This window comes from Camelus dromedarius, chromosome 1, assembly GCF_036321535.1.
Source record: "Camelus dromedarius isolate mCamDro1 chromosome 1, mCamDro1.pat, whole genome shotgun sequence".
NCBI classification, from domain to species: domain Eukaryota; kingdom Metazoa; phylum Chordata; class Mammalia; order Artiodactyla; family Camelidae; genus Camelus; species Camelus dromedarius.
This window is the reverse complement of record NC_087436.1, coordinates 56,815,879-56,839,221: the sequence shown is the minus strand read 5'-3', so window position 1 is coordinate 56,839,221 and position 23,343 is coordinate 56,815,879. Positions and strand designations below refer to the sequence as shown.

Below are 23,343 nucleotides of genomic sequence, written 5' to 3'. Positions count from 1 at the left end.
AAACTCATAGCCTCTAAAAGTTTGCATTATACTATTTGTTGGGGGAGAGGGTTGAGAAGGGAAGGAATACTTATTAAATTACCTAGATCTTGGGTTAAAGTGTTAAAGTCATGTACACTGTGAATTCCTTAATGTTTATACTTTATTAATAGAAAACTTAGTGTTCTTAGCAAGCTCAAAGTTTTTGAACTCTGTAGTTTACAGATCCCTTTCACATACATTATTTCATCTAATCCTGAGAACAGTGTTACTTTATATGTGATATTCTTGTCTTATAAATGAAAAAACTGAGGCTTAGTGAGATTGACTTGTCCAAAAATCACATATCTGAAAAGTCATAGACCCAGATTCATATCTTGGTCTTTTCATAAATATTTCATTGGTTTCTGATACACCACAGCTCTTCCTCACTGTGCTGATCCTTCACGCAGCTTTATTTAGGATGAGGGATATTTGTACACATCAATGAGAAAACCGTAGAAAATAACAGTTCTGACCCTTTTCAAAATTGTTATTGGAACTGCCGGTTTGCCCTGTACTAAACCACTCCTGGTTCCTGGACCTAGTGAGGAAATGGTCATTTAATTTTGTGAAAGCCAACACATTTTAGCAGCATGTGGGTATTTAATGGTGGTTATGAATATAATCCATATCTGTTTTGTTAGCCATAGGATGAACAATACAAGTAATTTTGAATTGTTTGATTTTAATTACTGTGGACTTTTCAGTTTCTTGTTATTTTCCTTCTTTTCTTATTCTTTTCTTTTCCTTTTCTTCATGTTGGAAATCTCTCTTCTGGGCCTTCTTCTGTCAATTAAAAGGAAAATCCCACCTAAACGGTAACCTTTCTGTTAAATAGATACTTATACTATTATTTTGTATTAGCATATAAGTACCTCTTTTTTTTTTTTACTAGTTAAGAAACCTAGTCTGCTTTATTTTAGAAGGATTTTTTTGTTTTTTAGAAAAATTGATGCTGAGGATACTTGAAAAAGCAAAATATGTTAAAGGAACATTGAGGGAAAAATGTATAAATTATAAACAACACAGAAGAGGGTATTTTATCTTTAACATAATTTAAATTTTTTTAATCCTGTTTTTTTTTCCTTCTTAACCCTAGCCCACCAAGAAAACACATTGTGGAGCGCTATACAGAGTTTTACCACATACCTACTCACAGTGATGCCAGCAAGAAGAGACTGATTGAGGATACTGAAGACTGGCGTCCAAGGACTGGAACGACTCAGTCTCGCTCTTTCCGAATCCTCGCCCAGATCACTGGGACTGAACATCGTAAGTGAATACCTAGGCTTCTAATAGATAAATATTCTTTGCCACAGAGAGTAGCATTTAGGGTGATGGACAATTACTGGAGAATAGTAATTTTCCTGAGACAGTCTGCTTTTAAATTATGCCATGCATAATGGTATTGAAAATGAGAAACCAGCCCAAGAGGGTTATTACGGAAAGTGTAGAAGTAGTGTAGTTGTAGTACTGACTGTAGTCTGTAGCCAATGACAACACGATAGGGGTCTTTTTAGTGGCTCTGTGCAACTTGACCGTTTGGTATTAACTGATAACAGGTAATTGCTTAAGTGATTTTAAAGTTAAAAAAGGCAAACTAACATTGGATATTGCTTATTATATTTCAGTGAAAGAATCTGAAAGTGATCATACAAAGAAGGCAAAGTAAGTAGTCCATTTTTTGGTAAATTGAATGCTTTTTTTCATGAATGGTCGCAATTTGTTCTTTTCACCTTTTTGGTGTAATGGTATGGCATTTTGTCTTTGCAGCTGGAAACTAAGCTTAACTTTGGTGCCTTTTATGGGACTTATATGTACAACTTACAGATTTTTAAATTAGTAGATATTGTCTGGATTTTGTGTCTAAGGCTTATTTTTCTTTAGTACTGCAGTAAGTGGGCAGAAGGGTATATTTGGGGGTGCTTTGCTAACACTGCAGGTCTCTGTGAATGGGTTCGTGTGTTGTCTTGCAGTCTCCTTATTTGGGAATAAAAATTGAAGTTTCCATGAGGGTTCTGTAGATTAATTTCTGTATTTCTGAAAATGCTCTACCCTTAAAATCTTTGCTGTTAAAGCAGCTCTGTGAAATTCAGCTTTTATAAAGGCATGTTTTTTGCATGATGATCTAAGTGTAGAAACTTTTCCTTTCTCTTTCTTATGACTCTTCTATCACTTTCTTTTTCTTTCTTTCTTTTCTTTTTTTTTTTTTTTTTTTTTATTTCCACAGGGAAAAGATACCCCTTCACGTCTTTAGTCCCAAATACACAAAATTACGTGACTGGCACCATGAAGTTTCAGCACGTGCTCTTAACGTACAGTGATTTCTGAGCCTTGCTCCCCCAAGCAGTCAGCACATACCTTTCATTCACTTTTTTCTTTTCCTCCACCTTCATAGCAAAATCTGTATTAAGTTTGCTGTATGAAAGAAAAAGTAGAACCTTTTCTATACTTTCCTAACCATTTCCTGCTGTCATGAAAACAAAGAGGATGAACATGTTTTGTGCTAGTTAGTAGCTCAAAAATGTTAAACCAAGAGAGCAAATTAAGGAACTAGGTATGTTCAATGGATTTACATCTTTTTTATTGTTACTACGATAGTAACCTTGGAAAAGGAACTCTGTTTGTAAGTGGACTTTGGTTGGTTTTTTGAAGCAGAGGTAGATGAGCAAATAATGTCCTTGTCTCTTTTGGAAAATACTTCCTTTATGTTACTTCATTTCCCAAGGTTACTTTTAAGTTCATTATTACGTAATGTTCAAAGTAGGTTGTCAACTGTTCTAAATAAACAAATATGAGGAGGCAAGATAAAATAGAAAGGACTTTATTAGAATGGAATTCATTATAGATTTGGGTATTTTTTTAAAGCAGACACTATTGAGAATGGCTATATGAGAGCAGGGAGCCTAGATTTGGCTCCTAAAAAAAGGAAAGAAGAGAATTCTGTCCCTACTGGCAATGGGGAATATCGTGTTCTTTTGGTTTAAGTACTTTTAAAAATTCTATTTTCTACCAAAGGAAGTAGGTCTAAACTGGTGGATTTGTTTAGGGTATAGACAACTTCTAAGTATTAACTAGTAAGATATAGAAAAGATAGCTTTGCTTTGTTTCTAAATCAGAGGAAATGAACATAAAATAAATTGCAGTATGAATGATTCTTTATGCAACATCAGAGATATTTTACTTAGTGATATAAACTATTGTGCATTGCTGCTATTCCTGAGAAGCTCCATTTTAGGCAATACATGCAAGCTAAATATCTGAGCAGAATGCTTTCTGTCTTGTAATATAATGTATTATATATTAGATTAAATTCAATGATAAATGCATTTTGAAGTTTGGAAAAGTATTGTAATAAAGTTGCCTTTAACTTAGCTTTGTACTTGTTTTCTGTTTCCTTGAAGCTAGTAACAAGCTATCCAAGACTTTATAGTATCACTTGGATAAAATAAATGATTTTCTTGACATTTAATTTGGAAAACATTTTTAATTTTGTGAGGTTGCTAAAATGTGAGTGTGGAATATGACGAACATCCATATTCAGTTTTTTTCCTACCTTGTTACATTATTTTACATGACGTTGTATGTAACACATGAGATCAGTCAGACTAGAACACGACATAGAATTAGTCTTTGTGTGAAAATTATTGCTGAAGCATCTTTGCCTGCATTCAAGGTTCCATTTTTATTTTTCCAGGTTTTCTTCACTTTAATGTCACCGTAGAATAGGAAAACTGCCTGGTGATTTGGAGAAACTAACATTAATTGCAGTTAGTGAATACTGTTTAAAATTTGGCATGCCAAATGCATTTATAAAAGAATTCTAGGATTTAACTATGTTCATTTTTCTATGCTTAATACTATATTAAGATGTCTTTCTTTTAATTGCATCAGTTCTTCAGATACTGCTTACGATTTTATGACCCTTACATCAGTCTCAGTTTACAATTGTGTCTCCAGCCTCTGTAAGAAGATCTGCTTTCTTAGACCAGGTTTTCCAACACCTAATAATTCTTCACTGGTCTCAAAAGATGATGCTTGAAAAAAGACAGAATCAAATTCTCATGAAAATAAATGGTCTGGGTAGAGTAAACATCGTATTTACACCAAGAACCAAATTTCTAGAATAACTTCAGAGTTGAGAGAAAGAACTGCTAAGAGAGTTTTAGGTAAGTGAAGACAACGTATGTATGTAGAACTTTGTAAGTTGAAATAGGTGCAGTTGAAAATAAGAGTTTAATACCTTGCCTAATTAGAAGTGAAAATATTTAAAGTGTCTCATTGTCTCATCGAAAGTGTAGACTTAGATAAATGGTAAATGGAACGGTCCATACTTGAGTACGAGGGTAAATGTTCAGCCAGGATTGCAAAGGACGTTCCGTTTAAACCTCCCTGTCAGAGGTGAAATTCCTCTGCTTTGTTAATCTCCTGGGACATCTTTATTCCAGGCTTAAATGCTAGCCAAAAACTGTAAAAGCTTCTTGCAGAAGTATTGTTGCAAGTCTGGTTACCTAATTTATAGATTGTTTTTGTTTGTCTCTCTTATACAGACTTTCTTTATCACAGACTTGTTTTTCACGTAAAATTGGAAAGTTACTCCTAAGAGTTTCCAACATTTTTTTCTTAATAATGTTTTACCAGCCAGAAGATAATGTCTCCCACACAATCTTTTTATTACCATGATAAACAATTATTTGTGGAACCAGAAACGTACTCATTTTGCACATGATTACGCCCTTAAGGAGGATACAGATAAAAAAATACCCTAGAGGGCTTGTTTAATAAAAACTGTGATGTTAGGAAAGAGAGTAACAGTCCCTTTTTTTATTCACATTTTTTTTTCCAGAAATACAGGGTGGATTGATTTCCCCAGACAAATAATTGTGCAATCGTTGTGTTGCTGATGGGTCTTTAAAATCATATAAATCATGAATATTCATTTTTGTCTGTATTCATTCTTTCGCGTGACTAATTACCGAATGCTTAAATTCCAGGGACTGATCCATGCTAGAGATTCAGAAGTGAATAGCAGTTGATATATAGACAAGATCATCTGAGATAACTCTGTTACCCAGATAATAAAATTAGTTAATACAAAGGAAATTTGGCCCAGGCAGGGTAGGCTTACTTAGATTTTGTGGACCTCTGAGGCGATGACCTCAGTGCCATCACCTGAGAGAGTAAACGGGGTCAACCATGTGATGACGTGGGGCAAGTGCTCAAGGCAGAGGAAACAAGGCTGGGAACTCTGAGGTGGAAAGGAGCCCAGCAGGTACACAGAACAGAAGGGACCGTGTGGCCAGAATGTGGTAGGTGAGGGGAAGCTCAATCCAAAGACAGAATACTTGTGCATTCAGGCAAATAACGTATGTTCCCCATACTGTCCACAGCATTTTAAATGGGAAGTTGTCTAATTATTATGTCTAACCACGTCCAAGTAAAATTAGAAAATGAAAAGCCAGAAAGTCTAATCAATTTGCTAAATAAAGTCTACCCACCAAGTTAGTGCGTGCCCTGGGCATAATGATCGGCTTAGTGCTTTTCTAGTTGAGACCCATGGAAGACCTAGAACAGGGGGGCATTAACATGGGATATGTTGGTAACATATTTGTAGGGAACAGAATGCCCCTTAAGCACGTGAAGTCACTCAAGCAAAACTTCCATGTGTAGATATGGAACATATAATGCTCTGCTCATAATTTTGGGATGAACTTGACAATTTAGTCCTTTCTGTGAAAACCTGTCTTGGTTTTCACATATCACCTGAGCTGCAGACACCCCCTTCTCCAAGGCCACAGCCTTTGTGGCACCGTCCACGGGCGGTGAACTGATCTGGGAGGGCAGGGAAAGCCTGGCCCCTTCAGCACAGGTCAGGCCAACCTGGGCAGGCCACGCTGGCTCTGTGAGCTCCCACCTTGTACCTCAGTTGCCCCCATTCTCTTCAGTGTGATCCTTGTCTTCGCCTTCTCATCATTCTCTCTGTCCTGGACCTTCTCCTCCCTTCTCCTTACATTTTCAAACCAGATCTCAGATACCATTTAATGAAATCATTAAAGTGAAAGGATCAATTTAGGGCAGCCTGAAACATGTATGGAAGTCAAAAGAAAGATACACTGACTCTTCCTTGCCTCCACTAAAGATGTCTATTTGTTGATTCCATCAGAGGCACCCTGGGAGGAATGAGGAGGTAAAGATGTTTCTGTTATAAATAACTTTTATTTCTTATCTTGGTGTTTATAGGATTTTGTGTTTTAGCCTTGAAATAAAGCAATTTTACTGGCCCCCCAAAAAATCAAATATTATCAGGGCTATATGAATGAGTCAATGAAGTAAGAGCTTCAAAACAGAAAATTAAGTTTAATTCTGAATAAATGTGATACGATCTCGTCACTGGAAAGCAGCACTTCATATACTATTATTATTTTGTATGTTATACTTTTCTATATGCAACTTTTTAGAAGCCTTTTGATCAGTCACTTAATGCGTTTTATTTAACACCTCCGCCGTTTCCTTCATATCCTAAAAGTTTTCTCTAGTTCTCTGCCAGGGAAGATGCTGCTTCTGAGTGGCCTTTGGGAATGTGTAGGGGGTGGTATAGATCTCACAAGGTCAGGAGGGTGCCACTCGGGGCCAAGGATACTCAGTGTCTTGTCCTGCTCGGAATTGTCCCACAGGATCAAGCGTCATCTGCCCAAAATGCCAGTGGTGCTTCCCTGAGAATGACTGGGCGGAGTACAAATGCTCCCTCCTCTGAGATTTTCTTGTTCCTCCTACAGCTTCAGCCACACAGTCTCACCCATGGTGTACCACCCCACCCTCCACAGTGGAAATAATCTCACTTCTGAAGTAACAACTGTGTCATTTTTATCACTCTTCGGCACCTCTTTTTCTAATATGTGTTATGGATATTTGTCTACATGTCCTAAATCTCCCAACTAGAGGATAAGCTTTTCAAACACAAGACTCAGAGTATAATACACATTGGGAGGTAAAGGCATTCTAGTGGTCATGGTATTTCTTCCTGGACATTTATACATAAGTGTGTATGTAAATATACATATTTAAGTATTTAAATACAGTTGCTCCTTGAACGACATGGGAGGTTAGAGGTGCCACCACCCTGTGCAGTCAGAAATCCACATCTAGCTTTACAGTCGGGCCTCCCTTTCTGGGGTTCTGCATTTGTGAATTCAACCACGTGCAGATCATGTAATACCGTAGTATGTATTTAGTGGGAAAAAATCCACGTATAAGTGGACCAGTGTAGTTCAAATCCACGTTGTTCAAGGGCCAACTGTATATAAATATACAGATTCAGTTAAAAGATTGTAAGCTTCATCTCTGGTGAACCGCTCCCCAAATTATAAATAAACTGTATTAGTCAGCTGAGGCTGCCGTAACAAGATGCCTAGACTTGGTGACTTAAACAACAGAAATTTATTTTCTCGCAGTTGTAGAAGCTGGAAGTCCAAGAGCAAGGCGCCAGCAGGGTAGGTTTTGGGTGAGGCCTCTCTGGCCTGCAGGTGGCCACTTTCTGGCTGGGCTGTGTCCTCATACAGCCTTTCCCTGTGGACTTGTGAAAAGGGAGAGCTCTGGTATCTATCCCTTCCTCTCCTTTAAGAACACCAGTCTTCTTGGATTAGGACTTCAGCCTTGTGACCTCATTTAACCTTAATTACCTCTCTAGAGGCCCTGTCTCAAAATACTGTCATATTAGGAGTTAGGGCTCCAACATCTGAGTTTGGTAGGGTGGGAGCACACAGTTCAGTCCATACCACACTCGTGCTGCCTTTCTGTACTAATGTTTATTTTGATAGATTAGCATTTAAGAAAAAGTTACTCTTAAATAGAATCACTGACTTGGACCCAGTTGGAAGTATTATTGTTACCTCTGTTGTGGTGCCTTCTTTTCTAATTTGCATGGCAGGTATTTATCCCTGGGTCCTCTGTCCCTAACTAGAGGATGAGCTCTTTGAACACAGGTTTTTGTCTTCTCCCCTCCCCTGGCCCCCGGATTTGGCTCTGATTAGCACTAACTAGTGGTATTAATTGTATGGAATTGCATACTGCTCCAGTTCCCTAATTGTTCAATTGTAGGGAAATTGTTTACAACATGGTATATGTAATTTTTAATTGAGTACAAAATTCAACATAAGGTTGAAATTTCATAAAAATGTCAAGGCATTAATATCCTCACTGAGGGTAAAGTGGAACCATCCCTAAACTGCTTGAGAAGAGAATTATAGTTGTGCTCTGGACAATCAAATTGGCAAAACTTGATACTTTTCCCGTTATATTATCTGTTAAATAGTCATTGGAGATACTTTTTTTAATTAAATGAACATTTGTTCCTTTATCCATCGTCCTTTGTGTTTTTGGTCTATTTCAACATGAATAGCTCACTCACTCCTGTGAGGGACGATACCTGACTGATTTTAGAAATAGGCTATCAAATGCTTAGTGCTCTGATTGCAAAAACCAACCAAAATTTTATCATTACTAAGGGAATGTTTTAAGTTAAGAATCTAATTAGAACATTGATTAAAAAGAAGCAGCCACCATATTATTAGTTAGCTATTAATACTGAAACCTAATAATAATTTGTGGCCTACCAATATAGAGAGTTATGGGAGGCCATAGAAAATTTCATTTAAAGGTAATTCTTTTAAAAACTTTTATACCCAAAATACATCATTGTGTCAAGTACCACAATATTTTCAATTAAAGGGAGATTTTCTTAATCTCACTACTTTGTCAGTTTCTACTATATAGTAAGATATTTAATAGGTGATTTTAAATTTTTTATGGTTGTATAGGTCTGTATAAATAAGCATAAAGTAACATTTTAGTTTAGCAAAAAGATATTTAAAAGTACCATGATCAAAACATACTTTTGTAAGTCTTTTCTTTCTCTTGCTCAAGGAATGCTATGTTCTGATTTTTCACACATTATGGTTAGGAATTATAATATATGATCCCGTTTCCCAATTTTCAGAGACTTAAAATATACTCACCAAGGGAGAAATGACTGCCCCTCCCTTTAATTGAAAAACAGTTCAAACTCCAGTCGCCAGTTACATTACACAAAACTGAAGCAGTTATGGGGGGAAAATATCCTCTTCTAGGCTGTCCCATAGCACCAAATAATGTCCACATGATTTCCAGCTGAGGGCCATCAGAACAGATGTTAAGTCACTTCTTGAACAGAAACGTAGGACCTTTGTATATTCACTGAAAATTTAGAAAGCAGATAATACATAAGTATTTCCAAGCATGCTCTTTTTACAGCAAGTTTTCAAAATGTTTTAGCTCGTTCGTAGACATTCACATGGTCCACATAAAACAGATTAATGAGTAGCAATGAGTTTGCTTTCCTGTGCGTGTCTTCATTATTGTTGTTTCACCGTATACTGGACTCTTGTTGCATCTCCGTATTAAGACACACGTCATTTAAGTTAATCTAAAACCATTCCTTATAAGCGATGCAAAGAGATCAGGGATCACTCCTAGGCTCATATTCTCACATGTTTTCATGAGGTAAGAATTAACAGTCAGATTTTCCCCAAAACACAGAACACCAGTGCTTTCACAGCATAGTCTAATTTTTAAAAAATAAAAACATTAACAGCTGGACAGAACCGTTTAGCCAATACTATCATATGGATTCCTGCAAAGCATTTTGCCAACCTGGAAAAAAGACCACAGATTCAAATAATGGGTATATAACCAAGCAGTAATTTTTTGTTTGTTGCAAAATATGGAATATTTGTAATTTATCTGCTTTCATTTTCTACTGGTGGATTATACTGTCCTATGCAAATACTGGTTTGGTGACTATAATATAAAGGCTGCCATCTATTGAACATAAGTAATTACTACACTTGAGTTCCTTGTGAGAAAAGTACTTATAAAGTTACTAAAGCAAGAAACATAGTTCCCGTCTACTCATTTTCACGCACAAATTGTTTGATTCTCTGTTTAATTATGGAAGTACTTGAGTACTTTTCCCAAATTAAGCTGAGAAGACTACCATATAAAAAGATTTTCTTCATAAAAATCAATATTCATAATAAAAAAAAATTGACTAAGTTCTCTAGGCATTTTATCAGATGAACAATGTTTCTCTTATGATACTGTTTGGATAAATTCTTTTCACTTCACCTTTAGAGAGGTAAATTTCACAAAATTATTTTATTGAACTCAACTAAAGAAAATAAAAGGAACTTCTTTTCTTGACTAAAGCTCAGTATTGAAGACACTTCCTGCAACTTTTTTTTTATTCTAAAGAAATTACAACTTAAAAAGATTAATTAGGGGTGTTGCTAATAGGCAGTCTTTTTTTTTTTTAGCATTTTTTATTGACTTATAATCATTTTACAATGTTGTGTCAAATTCCAGTGTTCAGCACAATTTTTCAGTCATTCATGGACATATACACACTCATTGTCACATTTTTTTCTCTGTGAGTTATCATAACTTTTTGTGTATATATCCCTGTGCTATACAGTGTAATCTTGTTTATCTACTCTACAATTTTGAAATCCCAGTCTATCCCTTCCCACCCTCCACCCCCCTGGTAACCACAAGTCTGTATTCTCTGTCTGTGAGTCTATTTCTGTCCTGTATTTACGCTTTGTTTTTGTTTGTTTGTTTGTTTTTGTTTTTTAGATTCCACATATCAGCGATCTCATATGGTATTTTTCTTTCTCTTTCTGGCTTACTTCACTTAGAATGACATTCTCCAGGAGCATCCATGTTGCTGCAAATGGCATTATGTTGTCGGTTTTTATGGCTGAGTAGTATTCCATTGTATAAATATACCACATCTTCTTTATCCAGTCACCTGTTGATGGACATTTAGGCTGTTTCCATGTTTTGGCTATTGTAAATAGTGCTGCTATGAACATTGGGGTACAGGTGTCATCCTGAAGTAGGGTTCCTTCTGGATACAAGCCCAGGAGTGGGATTCCTGGGTCATATGGTAAGTCTATTCCTAGTCTTTTGAGGAATCTTCACACTGTTTTCCATAGTGGCTGCACCAAACTGCATTGCCACCAGCAGTGTAGGAGGGTTCCCCTTTCTCCACAGCCTCTCCAGCATTTGTCATTTGTAGATTTTTGAATGACGGCCATTCTGACTGGTGTGAGGTGATACCTCATTGTAGTTTTGATTTGCATTTCTCTGATAATTAGTGATATTGAGCATTTTTTCATGTGCTTTTTGATCATTTGTATGTCTTCCTTGGAGAATTGCTTGTTTAGGTCTTCTGCCCATTTTTGGATTGGGTTGTTTATTTTTTTCTTATTGAGTCGTATGAGCTGCTTATATATTCTGGAGATCAAGCCTTTGTCGGTTTCACTTGCAAAAATTTTCTCCCATTCCATAGGTTTTCTTCTTCTTTTACTTCTGGTTTCCTTTGCTGTGCAGAAGCTTGTAAGTTTCATTAGGTCCCATTTGTTTATTCTTGCTTTTATTTCTTCTAGGAGAAAATTTTTTAAATGTATGTCAAATAATGTTTTGCCTATGTTTTCCTCTAGGAGGTTTATTGTATCTTGTCTTATATTTAAGTCTTTAATCCATTTTGAGTTGATTTTTGTATATGGTGTAAGGGAGTGTTTTAGCTTCATTGTTTGCTAATAGGCAGTCTTCACCATGATGGCGGCTTAATTTTCTAGCTTTTGCCACTATTCAGTTTTACATATTTCAGTCACATTGAAATTTTCAGAAGCTCAGGTTTTTCTACCTTTATGTAAAGATTTTTATTATGATGGTATGGTTTTATAAAAGAACACTGCAACCGTATACTATATAATATAAAACATGACAGGTATGGATATTTAGACGTCTTAATTTTCTTCTTAGTCAAATTAAAGAACTCTGTTTTCAAATTACATTGATCATAAAAGCAGTCTCAGCACTCAATAGGTGTTCATCTCCCAGATGCATCTAATTAATTACTTCTGAAGAATAGGTATTAATTTCTAGTAACAGAAGAATGTGTTAAAGCTAGGATGACAGCTCAGCAGTATTTGAGCTAGTGGTACATGTGTGTTTTATCTTTTCACATACTTTATTTGTACCAATATCCTAGTAATTCATAGGTAGGAAAAAATGAGGATAAATTTCTGAGATATTTTAATGGCTTAGGGCAGTTGTATATCACTGTTTACATAATGGCGAATTTGAGGTTTTAATACAAAGAAGCAAGACTTCTAAACAAACTTGATGGGCTCAGACTTATCCTTAACTTACAGTAATGGAATCAAATATCTCTTGTCAAAATCAACAGATCTCTTAGCAATGATATTAGGAGGGATATTAAAGCAGTACCATGTGCGTGTTAGGTAAATGTATATACACGCAAATACAGAAATCATTTCACTGTGAAAAATAAAACAACCAGACAACATTAATTCAAGAGATGAAAAAGTAAAAAAGGGGAGTATTATCAGGAATTCTTATTAAAATAATAAATGCTGGTTGTTGAAAAATATAAAAAAAGCAAACAAAAGTTACTCAAACCTGGAGGTAAATGCCGAAAAGGTTTTGGTTTATTTACATTCTGGAAGAAATTGAAGCCTCAGGTAGAAAGTTGTTCTAAATGAGCTCTCTGTAGTCTCTTTTTCTTGATGATTTATAGCCTGAGTATTTAGAGAACTTAACAGGTGAGATTTGCCAAGTAACACAATTTTCATTTTTTTTTATCTTGGTGAATGAAAAATAAAGTAGAAGACTAGGGACAGGTAAATAAATAATAAATGGGGACAAGTGCTGATTTTCAAAACAGAAAAAGGTCAACTTCCAAATTATAAACTAATTTGAGCTTGAGCTCACCTGAAAAAAAAGTCTAGAAGACTTTTTTTTAGGTTCATTATGAAGTATTTAATTAATTAATTGTTATTGAAGTATATTTGATTACAACATTGTGTTTCTGGTGTACAGCATAGTGATTCATATGTATATACACATACATATGTATATTTATATATTCTTTTTCATAATAGGTTATTACTAGAAGGAGTTATTAAAAGCCAGTTAGTGAGCATTGAGAAAAGGAAGGCAGAATTGCCAAGACCCAGAATTAAGTTTTCAAGAAACCAGTCACACCTAACTTAACACATTTTGGATAGACTGGGGGAAATGTTAATTTTAACAAGTCATCAAAGAAAGGCTCTTAAGATCCCTTTGAATTTAAAAATAAAATGAGGCCAATGATTCATAACAGGTTGAAGGAGTTTAACCAATGAATATTATTTGAAGATCAGTCAGTGACTTAGATGAGGCCCTCTACAGCTTGCTACCTAAATTTATGGGTAACATGAGGCAGTGAGGGATAGCATTCATCTGTCATAAAAAGATCCTCCTTCAAAAATATATCACAAGTGTAGGCAAATGGACCAAATCTAGCTTTTTTTTTTTTTTAAAGAAAGAAAGAAATGTAGTATGGTTATGTGTAATTTGGATCAAATCATTTGCTCTTCTGGGACATATTTGGGGTAAAGGGGTGGGATAAGGTTAGCAAAAACAAATATTTGAAACACTAGGGATTTTAGAAGAAAATGAGCCTAATACAAGTGTGTCATGTCATTTGACTTCTAGAATTATAAGGCAAGTTAATAGTTCTATTCTGTGCTAGTAAACTCTCATGTGGCATATTATGTTTAATCTTTGGCATTAATCTCCAACAATTATATAGATAATCCCAAGAAAATCAACTGAAAAATCATGAGATATTTAAGCTTTCTTTGGGTCAGAGGCAGTTATATAATTCTTTTTGGCTGATAGCGTGAGCTAGTTCCTTGACCAAGATCCACAACTATGTCTTCTCCCACAAAGATTCTCCCTTAGTTTCGGGCCTCATAGATGAGCAGTGGTCTCTGCTCATGTTTATTACATATTGTATATAATAAATAAACCAAACAATGTTTATGAAGTACTTACGTGTGCCACTCAGTGTTCTAGGTGGGTGCTTGGTTTGTGGCAGAGGCAAAGTGCTGTCATGCACTTACGGTGTAGTCGGAGCAGATGTGCAAATAGTATAGTTTTATATTACAGTGTATTCTATAAAGAAATAATATGGGGCAATAGGACTAGTGTAAGGAGGGAAGGGAGGAGTAAAGTCATTAGACAGTAGTTAGGGGAAAAGAAGATTTGAGCTGAAACAGGAATAATTCAAAGGAGATATTAACCATGCAGATGTGTAGGAGTTACCCTCTCCAGGCTGTGGGAATAGCAAGTGCAAAGGCCCTGAGAGAGGAATCAGCTTGGTGTGTTAAAGGAATGGAAAGAAGGCCACTATGACTGGAGCAGAGTAAATGAAGGAGAGAGTGGTAAGTGATTGAGTGAAGAAGTTGTCAAGGGCAAGACCATTTATTGCCTTGTAGGTCATGTTAAAGGATTTAGATTCTCATTTCAATTAAATAGGAAGCCAAATAAAGGATTTTAATCATGTGAGTAACATCTGATGTATGTTTTTAAAAGATCACTCTGAGTACCATGGAAACTTGATTGTAAGGGAAAAATAATGAAAGCAGGAGACTATGTTTATTTCCCTAGTTCAGGCAAGAGATGGTAGCTGTTTAGGCCATGAAGGTCCTAATAGAGATGTATATGATTGGACGGGTTTATGTTTTAGAGGAAGAACTGACAGGCGTGTGGAAATATTGATGGGGGAAGAGGAGCAGTGTGATGGATAATGGAAAATTGCTGAGTCTGTGAATTTGATAAGAATTAATTCAGTTGTAAGAGTCAGTGAAATTGATGACTCAGTTCAGTACAGTAGAAAAGCTATTCAAATCAAGAGGAAGAGGAGTGGTTGAGTTAGGAAAAAAGGTGCTTAAAATCCAGATTTTAGGCATGTTATACTTGTTGATGAAAAAGTAAAGGTTGTGAATTCTGGAGTGCATGGCTGGGGTCTTCCAGGCCTAACACTTAATTGGTTGTAGAGGGATTACCACTGAAGTGAAGAAGTCAGAGAATTTAGCAGTCTCCTCATTCAGTGATTCAGCATGATAACACTGAGGTCATCAAGAAGTATTATTGGAATGGGGTAAGGAGGAGCCAGTGAGCGGGGGGCTAAAGCAATAGTGTGAGGTGGGGGCAAGACAGTGAGTGGACAGACAGCCAGTGCTACAGGCTGATGACTTGGGCCTCAAAGGACTTGGCATTTTGGAGGATCGAAGATGACTGCTGATGTTAGGAACAGAAATGAGGACACCTGCTCCATCTCCAGCTTTATAAGCATGCGATATGAGAGAATGGGGACCCCTGTTAGAAAGGACTACAAGGGAGGTGTAGAATGATAGAGAGTCTGTGAGGGCTGAGAGGGGCAGGAAGTGGATCCCATTAGGAGATACATAGGACGGTGAAGGAGGAAGAGCTCGGGAGATGATGGATGACTGAGGGGTTTGTACTTCTGGTTGTGGCAGGTAAACAGGGATGGAAAGTCTGATGGGACAGGTCCTCATGGTCTGTTAGTCTGTTAGAGGACAGTGGACCCTGGAGTGTAAGCTCCACGAGAGCAGGACATTAAAGTGGGCATTATGCCTGGCGTCAAGGGGGAATTCAAATGATATTTTGTGGTTGTTGAATGAATGAGGGGATGCAATGAGTGGCTGTGTGGGAGTGCTCAGGATGCATGACCCAGAATCTTTAGCCAGGGAACATGTGGCCCTTGGCTTCTGTCCTCTCATGCTGGAAGGCCACTCTGGCTGGAGCCGGGGGCACCGTGGTGGCTTTTTCAAGATACCTGACTTCTCCCAGGACTCACAGTGGGTGGCTGTTGAACGGGAGGTATTCACACAGATTCATTTGTATTTTGAAATAGGTAATGGATTGACTCAACACTGCTTATTGATTAATATATCCTTTTAATCTGAATTTTAAAAAAATCACTGTCATTAATTCTTTTTATATTAGGATTACATTAATATTTACAAAATGGCAGATTTTTTTCCCCCTGTATAAGAAACTCTCCCTAACTAGTAGAAATTGTTGAAATCATTGAGAGGAATGATCCAGTGATGAAACTGATGATGCAAAATGAGAGCAGCTAAGGTTAGTGGTAAGTACCCTGCTGTGACTGAGGGAGTCAGACTTTTATCAGGGGATTGTTACAAATGATTTTTAAGTTGGTGTCATATCTTAAAATCTTTATATTATATTGGTATTTTTTATAGACACAGCATAAAAATATGCTCATTCTTTACTTATGTTTTCTTTGGACCTCATACTACATTTTCTCTACAGAGAGCAAGGAATAGTATAGATAACTAGAGAGTTCACATAATAATAATACTGGACATTTAATAATGGCAAAATCCATTAGGGAAAGGCAAGAAGAGCAGGGAAAGGCAAGAAGAGCAGAGAAAGGCATAAAGTTAAGGCAGAGTTTGTAAGGTGCTGAAGAAAACGGGATATAATGACAAAGAACAAATTCTTCCCTCAGTGCAAACAAGTTCCAGTTCCTTCAGAGGCCTGCTTATATGTTTCCCTCTTTCCCTTGCTTCAGTAAATCGGAACGCTCCAAGAAAAATAATTTCTTTGAGTTAGTCCTTTTTCCTCGCTCTCACGAAAAATAAACCTCATTTTGGGTGGTATTATAATATATTTCATCATCTTCTTTTCTCCTCTGACAGTCAGTCCCCTCTGCCCCTCCACGTGCAAATCAAGGATGCCCCTACTTGGCTGATTTTGAAATTCTCTTCAAGATGCCATTTATAATAAATGGAGAATTAGCTGACTTAAATAATGCTTTTAGATTGCTACAGGAGCAAAGGCTGTTGAAATTAATTAATAAACTTAACTTGTAATTAAGACTGTCAGACATTTCCAGCTGAGGTTTAGTTGATTTAATTTTCCAGAAGGGGGATCACAGTTACAAGTGAACACACTCACCAAATTTATTGTCAGGAAGCCAGCAAAAGATACCCATTTTTCCTGTCAGCAAGCAGTTTCCTTGACTAAAATAAATGGCTTTGCTGTGCCAGTGAACCTCAGAAGTGCACAGTGCAGCTGTGGTCCAGGTATATTCCATTCTCTGCTTACGATTGTTTGTGAGTGTTTGCTTTGTGGAAGATTGAAAATACCAAGGACAATTTATTGTCATTTTCCTCCTTTACCTGTTATAAAATACATATTTTAAGGTTTCTGAATCTCTTCTTTTACTAAAAACTTGCCATGTGGTGTTACAATAAGTCATTCTGTTTGATTATTTTGTGATATTTATTTAGAGAGTGAGGAGACACTGAAATTTGTAGCTGGAGACAAAGTTTTCATACTGCAAAATAATTTTATGCATTCCTTTTCAAGGTTAGCCTTTGTGAAGAGTTTATTCTTGTATAGTTTGCATGTCATTCCACCAAAATATGGATGAGCCAAATTAACATTTGAAATTTTATTACTAATGGTGTGCTTTAACATCCTGCAGCCAGGAATGGCCAGTGAAATAGTAAGAAACACAGGCAGGTGTATAGGGTCGGGGCACCGAAGATGGAAGAAAAGGAGTTGTCAGTTGAGTCCTATGCCGAGACTAAAATTAGCAGTGCGCTCAAAAGACGGAACATATGATTCCACCTAAGTGAGGTATCTACAGTGGTCAAATTCATGGAAAATAGAATGGTGGTTAGCAGGGGCTGGGGGAGGGAGGAGAGGGGAGTTGTTATTTACTGGGTGTAGCGTTTCGGATTTGCAAGATGCAAGAGTTCTGGAGATCTTTTTCACAGCAGTGACTGTGTCACTCTACTGAACTGGCCACTTAAAAATGGTTACAATGGTAAATTTTATGTTGTGTTTTTTACCACCATAAAAAGAAAATGAGGAATGCAAATTGTCAATCGGATTTAGCCACAGAGAGGTCATTTGTGACCTCGGCAGGAAGATGGTTTTGTAGAGGTTGGGGAATGAGCCCCACTCGCGGTGGTGGAAGAGGAGCAGGCAGGTGAGGAAGTGGAGACTTCGGGAGTAAAGTGTTATTTCCCAGAGTTTAGCTATTAAGGTGAGTGGGAAAGCAGAAGGCGAAGGCACTTTGTTGTTGTCGTCGTCGTTTTAAGAGAAACAGTAGCATTTTTGAATGGGGATGCAAAGCCTGCAGTGGAGAAGGAGAAATGGAAAATGCAGGAGAAATAGAGGGGGACTAATTGAGGCTCCTGAGCAAAAGGGAGGAGCTGGAGTACACATGGTAAGGATGTTGCTGTTTGAGTTGTCAGGACTGGGATTTAGAAGGAGAGTTCCTCTTACCAGTCCAGTGGGATGGTCAGGTTGGTACAGTAATAAGATGGGCAGATTGCTAACACACGTCCCCAGTGCAGAGATTATGCAAAGAAAGGCACAGTTACCCGGAGAGATAATGCACAGATAGCTGTTTGTTCATTTTTCCTGAGAAAAACAGGCCAAAAGGATGCAAGGCCAGCTCTCCAGACATATCTGGGAAGGAGAAAGTCTTCATACCTCTCACTGGTGAGGAAAAAAAAAAAAAAAAACTCACTTAAGTAACAGACAAAGCAGAAAGTCTGGCTGCTTCTGAGGTGCTGTTAATCGGAGCTTCCTCCAACCCTGAAAGGAATAAATATTAGGGAATGACAGGATGAGAATAGATACTGATGTCTGTTCCATATTCAATGAGATAGTTTAAGATTAAGATTTTCTTCAAGTCTAGTATTTTTAGAGTTTGGCCAAGCAAAGGAATAAGTAATCAGTGTGTGTAATACATGGGAAGCCTCCCAAGTACATTGTTGGAAACTTGGAAATCTGGCTTTAAAAGGTATTTCATGAGTTATATGAATGTATTGTCAAGCGGCATTCATTTTTCTAATCAGCCTAGCTCATGGAGGTGTTGGAAATCTCAACCTCTCCAACTCTTGTATCTTACCTGTCCTCATATATTAAGATATAGGCATTAATAATTCTTTATAACTGTATTTTATTTTTTCTAGAACATTGATCATTTATATTTTAAAGGATATTTTAAAAGATATTTTTGGAGTTTTAGTCATTTCTTTGAGGTTGATCATGTGTCAGTTCTTAAAACAGTAATACCAGTCTCACTTGACTTGGGAAACGGTCTTTAGAAAGTAGAAATATGTTCTGAGAAATGTATCTATATTGTGAGTGAGTTCTGTATTTGAGAACAATACATTTCTTTCATGCATTTATCCATCAAATACTTATTTTTTGTTTACTGTATGTTAAGCACTTTGTTACACTTCATTTATACCGGTAAACATAGCAGTCCCTAACCTCAGGGAGCTTCTGATTGGCAAAGGAGTCCAGATTTAAACCAATAACTACACAAACTGTATAATTATAGTAAGACCAAATTCTGTGAAGAAGAAGTACAGGGTGTTACGAAAGCATATGACATGGGCAACCTTTAGGGGATTTGGGAAACCAGGGAGGCCTCCCTGAGGAGGTGACATTTAAACTAAGGCCAGAAGGATACTTAAGAATTAGTGTAGTGAAGGTGTGGCAGAGTGGTGGGTATAGAAAGTGAGAATGAAGAGACTACACAGAGGCCTTGAGGTGGGAAGAAGCTTGGCCTGTTTAAGAGGAGATGGAAGACCAGTTGGGACTATAGCAAGCCAGACAGAAGACTCCATCAGATGAGGCTAGCAATAGGTAGCCCATGATCACAGCTGTCCTTAGAGCAGTGCTGAAAGCATCTAAACAACAGACAGGTTCAGATTTGTGTTTTTAAAGGTTCACTCTAGTAGCTGCTTGGAGATCTTATTCTCTGGAACAGGGGTCAGCCAACCTTTATTGTAAAAAGCCAGATAGTAACTAGATTTTGTGAGTCATATGGTCTGTTGCAACTACTCAGTTCTTTGTTTTGTGAAAGTGGCCACAGACATACGTAAGTGGAACCTGGCTATGTTCAGTAAAACTTTATTTATGGATGCTGCAATTTCAATTTCATATAGTTTATATGTGTCATGAAATCTTCTTTTCATTTTTTGAAAACAATTTACAAATATAAAAACCATTCTTAGTTTCCAGGCCATAAAAAGATGGGAGACAGGTTGAACTTGACCTGAGAGCCATGGTTTGCTGAGCCGTGTTATAGGACTTAATGTTTCTTATTCTTTTAACTTTTTCTGCTCTACCTCTTAAAGGATGTTTTGGTTCTACCATGACATTTTTCTTAAGTTGTCTACTTTTTTTTTTTTCAACACTCTGGTAGAGGTATGGCCAATGTTAAAGAAAAAGTGGGAATATAACCTCTTCTTTTCTGTTTCTTTATCTTAGTGTTAATTTTTCCACTTGAAAATCAGTATAATGACTGACCCATTCTATCTTTATCTACAGGCTTTTTAAAAAATGGGTAATTTTATACTTTCCCTATTTATTTTTTTCTTCCCAAAGTGTTATACTTGGTGCTTTCTTCTTTCAAACCTCACCCTGAATTTTTCATCCTTTCTTTATCTGGTAATACTTCTTCTAAAGTAAAATCCTGGCATTCAAAATTAAATATGGTAAAGACATCAGAAGGAAAAAATGAAAAATATTCAAACAACACAGTTGCATGCAAACATTTGTTGTGTGACTGGGTGAAATACTTTGTTTTACATCAAGATAAACAACATCCATATAATCTCAGATCTGCAAACACACCATTCTGACTTGAAAGGAGATCCCTAGTTGCTTTCATGTGGTCCACTGCTCAGCCCCACAAGATGTTAGAAAGCATTATGTAATGGAACTCGTACAGACAGACTTGGTTCAAATTCCACCTGACCCTTTAGGTATATGATATTGGGCAACTTGATTTCTTTGAGCTTGAGTTTTCTTGAAGCATGCAAAATACATAGGAAATTCCCATCCACCCTTCTTCCTCTGTGAGCATATCTGTTATCACATGGAAGTCACCATGTTAAAAAAAATTGGGGGGTAGAACAGCCTATGTTTGGTGGTGGTGAGGGTGATGGTGTTGGTTTTAACTTTATGTAGATATGAAGCTTAAAAAAAAAAAAAAAGAAACCTAACAGTATTCCAAAATGGAACCAGTGTACTTTTAAGGTAGTATAAATGATAAATGTCTGTGCTTTTCATTAATATTTCCTTTGCCTTGTTTATTTTACTTCTGAAAACTCAGGTTTGACAGTTCTCTGGAAGACCTACCTAAGAGTGGACCTCACCCACCTGCAACTCCTCAGGTTTCACATATTGGTAGCCACGTAGCTACACTTTCTAAAGTAACCACATATTCTAGGTAGAGTTTTCTTCCTCTTGGTATGTCTAAATTTTAATGCTGGCAGTGAAACTAAATACTAAAACTGTTTGACTAAAAAGGAAAGAGTGATCATAGATTACAGAACTGACATCACTAATATATAGACAAGAAAGCTTGGCACTCAGCCTTGGAACACTGCTTTCTACTGCTTTTATATTTTTTACTTTTTGTTTAGATTCTAAGTTCTCATTTAGAGTCAGGAAATCTGTTTCTTTTATTTATTCTCTGTGATTTGGAAAGTCAACTTTCCTGAGCTTGTTAGAAGTCTACCTTACTGAATTAGAGCATTTACCTCTAAAAAAGGAGCAATAGAGATTGTATGTTCCAGGTGCGCAGACATAGTCTAAAGGTACTCAGGTTAATTCTTGTAAGATTTTACTAGACCCTGCTGACACCCAGTCCTTTTATATTATTGTGATACAATGTGATGAAACAAATTCATCACACTTTCCTTTTCTTCTGGCAGGAGAAGGATAATTTAGCTGATTTTTTTTTTTTAGCTGACCTGCTTATAGACTGATGTGTCTCATTATTATGCACCATTACTCCCCTCAAGTAGTAGCTGTTACCTCAGAGATGGAGAGTAATTGAGAAACTCAAAGTTGAATCACTTGATAACTTTATTCTGCTTTACATGACACTCATTCCCCTGCTCTGCCACTGATAGCATCTTTCTTTTCTCTTTGTCAGCCTCATTCTTTATTTTCTAGCCATTCACAGCAGGTGACATAACCTTCCTTTTTTTCTCTGCTTATGGGAATTCACACTTCATGTTTGGATTTATTTTCTACTTAGTTGTTGACAAATCAATCTTCAAATGAATGTTGTTATGTGATACTGATTCAAGTAGGACTAGAGACAGTGAACTTAAATACATTAAAAAATGTTTGTATGTTCATAAAATCAGTTTTATGGAGGATTATACATCATTAGACTTAGCAAAAAGTTATACTTAAAGTTTAACAATTCTATGTGTGTGTGTATATATATTTAATGGCTTGCCACTGGTTTTTTTTTTAATGTCTTCTAATGGTTTGTAAAACTGTAGCCAGTGGAACTAGGAATCATGGATTATCAAATTCTTCTAAAATGTAGAAGAGACGTGTGTCAACCCTCACAGTTTTAGACATCTGAGCTCTCGTTAGCTGGGGTTGAATTTGATGTATAATTACTTTGTGCTAGAGGTGGCTGTTGTCAACAGATTCTGGAGAAAGTAATCAGAGTTTAGTGGGAATATTCACTAAGAACTTGTGCTCATAAATGAAGAAAAGAGACACAGGTTTCACCTTGTGCATTTTAGACCTCCGTTTTACTTAATAAAAAAGAAATGCTCAATTCCAATTTGATAACCAAATTTGAAAAGTCATAAAGTCCTAATGATGAAATGTTAATTCCTGTCCAAATGTTTGACCTTTTCTAAAAGACCAAAGGAAAAGAATTATTATTTTAAATAATAAGAATTCTGAAGGTAAAATTTAGTACCAGCATTTTTAAATCTTTACAGAGCTAACTGAAAACAGAAATACAGAACATGAGCAGAGAAGGTGATGTTGAAGTCATATTCACTGTAACTGCTGTTAATATTTTACACAGACGCCTGCCCCCCCAAATAGCTTTACTCTCAATATTTTAAAGTTATTTCTTGTCTGTATTAATACGTATTGCTGCTTCTGAATAGGCAGCTGGTTGTATCTGCTTCTCCTGAAAACACGAGTCTCATTAAAATGTCAGGTCCTGGGTGTATATCATCTCTACAGTAAAACTCCTAATGTAGAGACTTTTTGGAAAAATTGACATAACCTTCCTTCTTTCTCTGCTTATGGGAATTCACACTTCACGTTTGGATTTATTTTCTACTTAGTTGTTGACGAATCAATCTTCAAATGAATGTTATTACATGATACTGATTCAAGTAGGACTAGAGACAGAGAACTTAAATACATTAAGAAATGTTTCTGTGTTCATAAAATCAGTTTTATGGAGGATTACACATCAGATTTTAATTTCCGAGAGAAATCACAGTGACAGGAAATAAAGGACCAGAACTCCTTTTACACGTGTGACGCGTAGGAAGGTTGCTTTCTTACCTGTATTGT

The 23,343-nt window shown here is 36.6% G+C and overlaps 1 protein-coding gene across 10 annotated transcripts in view; it reads left to right on the top strand.

The window, feature by feature from the left end:
• The window catches only part of PDLIM5 (PDZ and LIM domain 5), a 185,445-nt gene that overhangs the window by 110,917 nt on the left and 51,185 nt on the right, over nucleotides 1-23,343 (top strand). For 5 of the 10 annotated variants that reach the window (XM_031469309.2, XM_031469293.2, XM_031469285.2 and 2 more), the window contains 3 exons: nucleotides 822-839; nucleotides 1,121-1,293; nucleotides 1,653-1,689. In XM_031469309.2, coding sequence (XP_031325169.1) covers nucleotides 822-839; nucleotides 1,121-1,293; nucleotides 1,653-1,689 — 228 coding nt within the window. Of the gene's footprint in view, nucleotides 1-821; nucleotides 840-1,120; nucleotides 1,294-1,652; nucleotides 1,690-2,251; nucleotides 3,396-21,109; nucleotides 21,227-23,343 lie in introns of those variants that run through there. The other 5 variants (XM_031469319.2, XM_031469324.2, XM_031469300.2 and 2 more) reach the window with 3 other exon arrangements.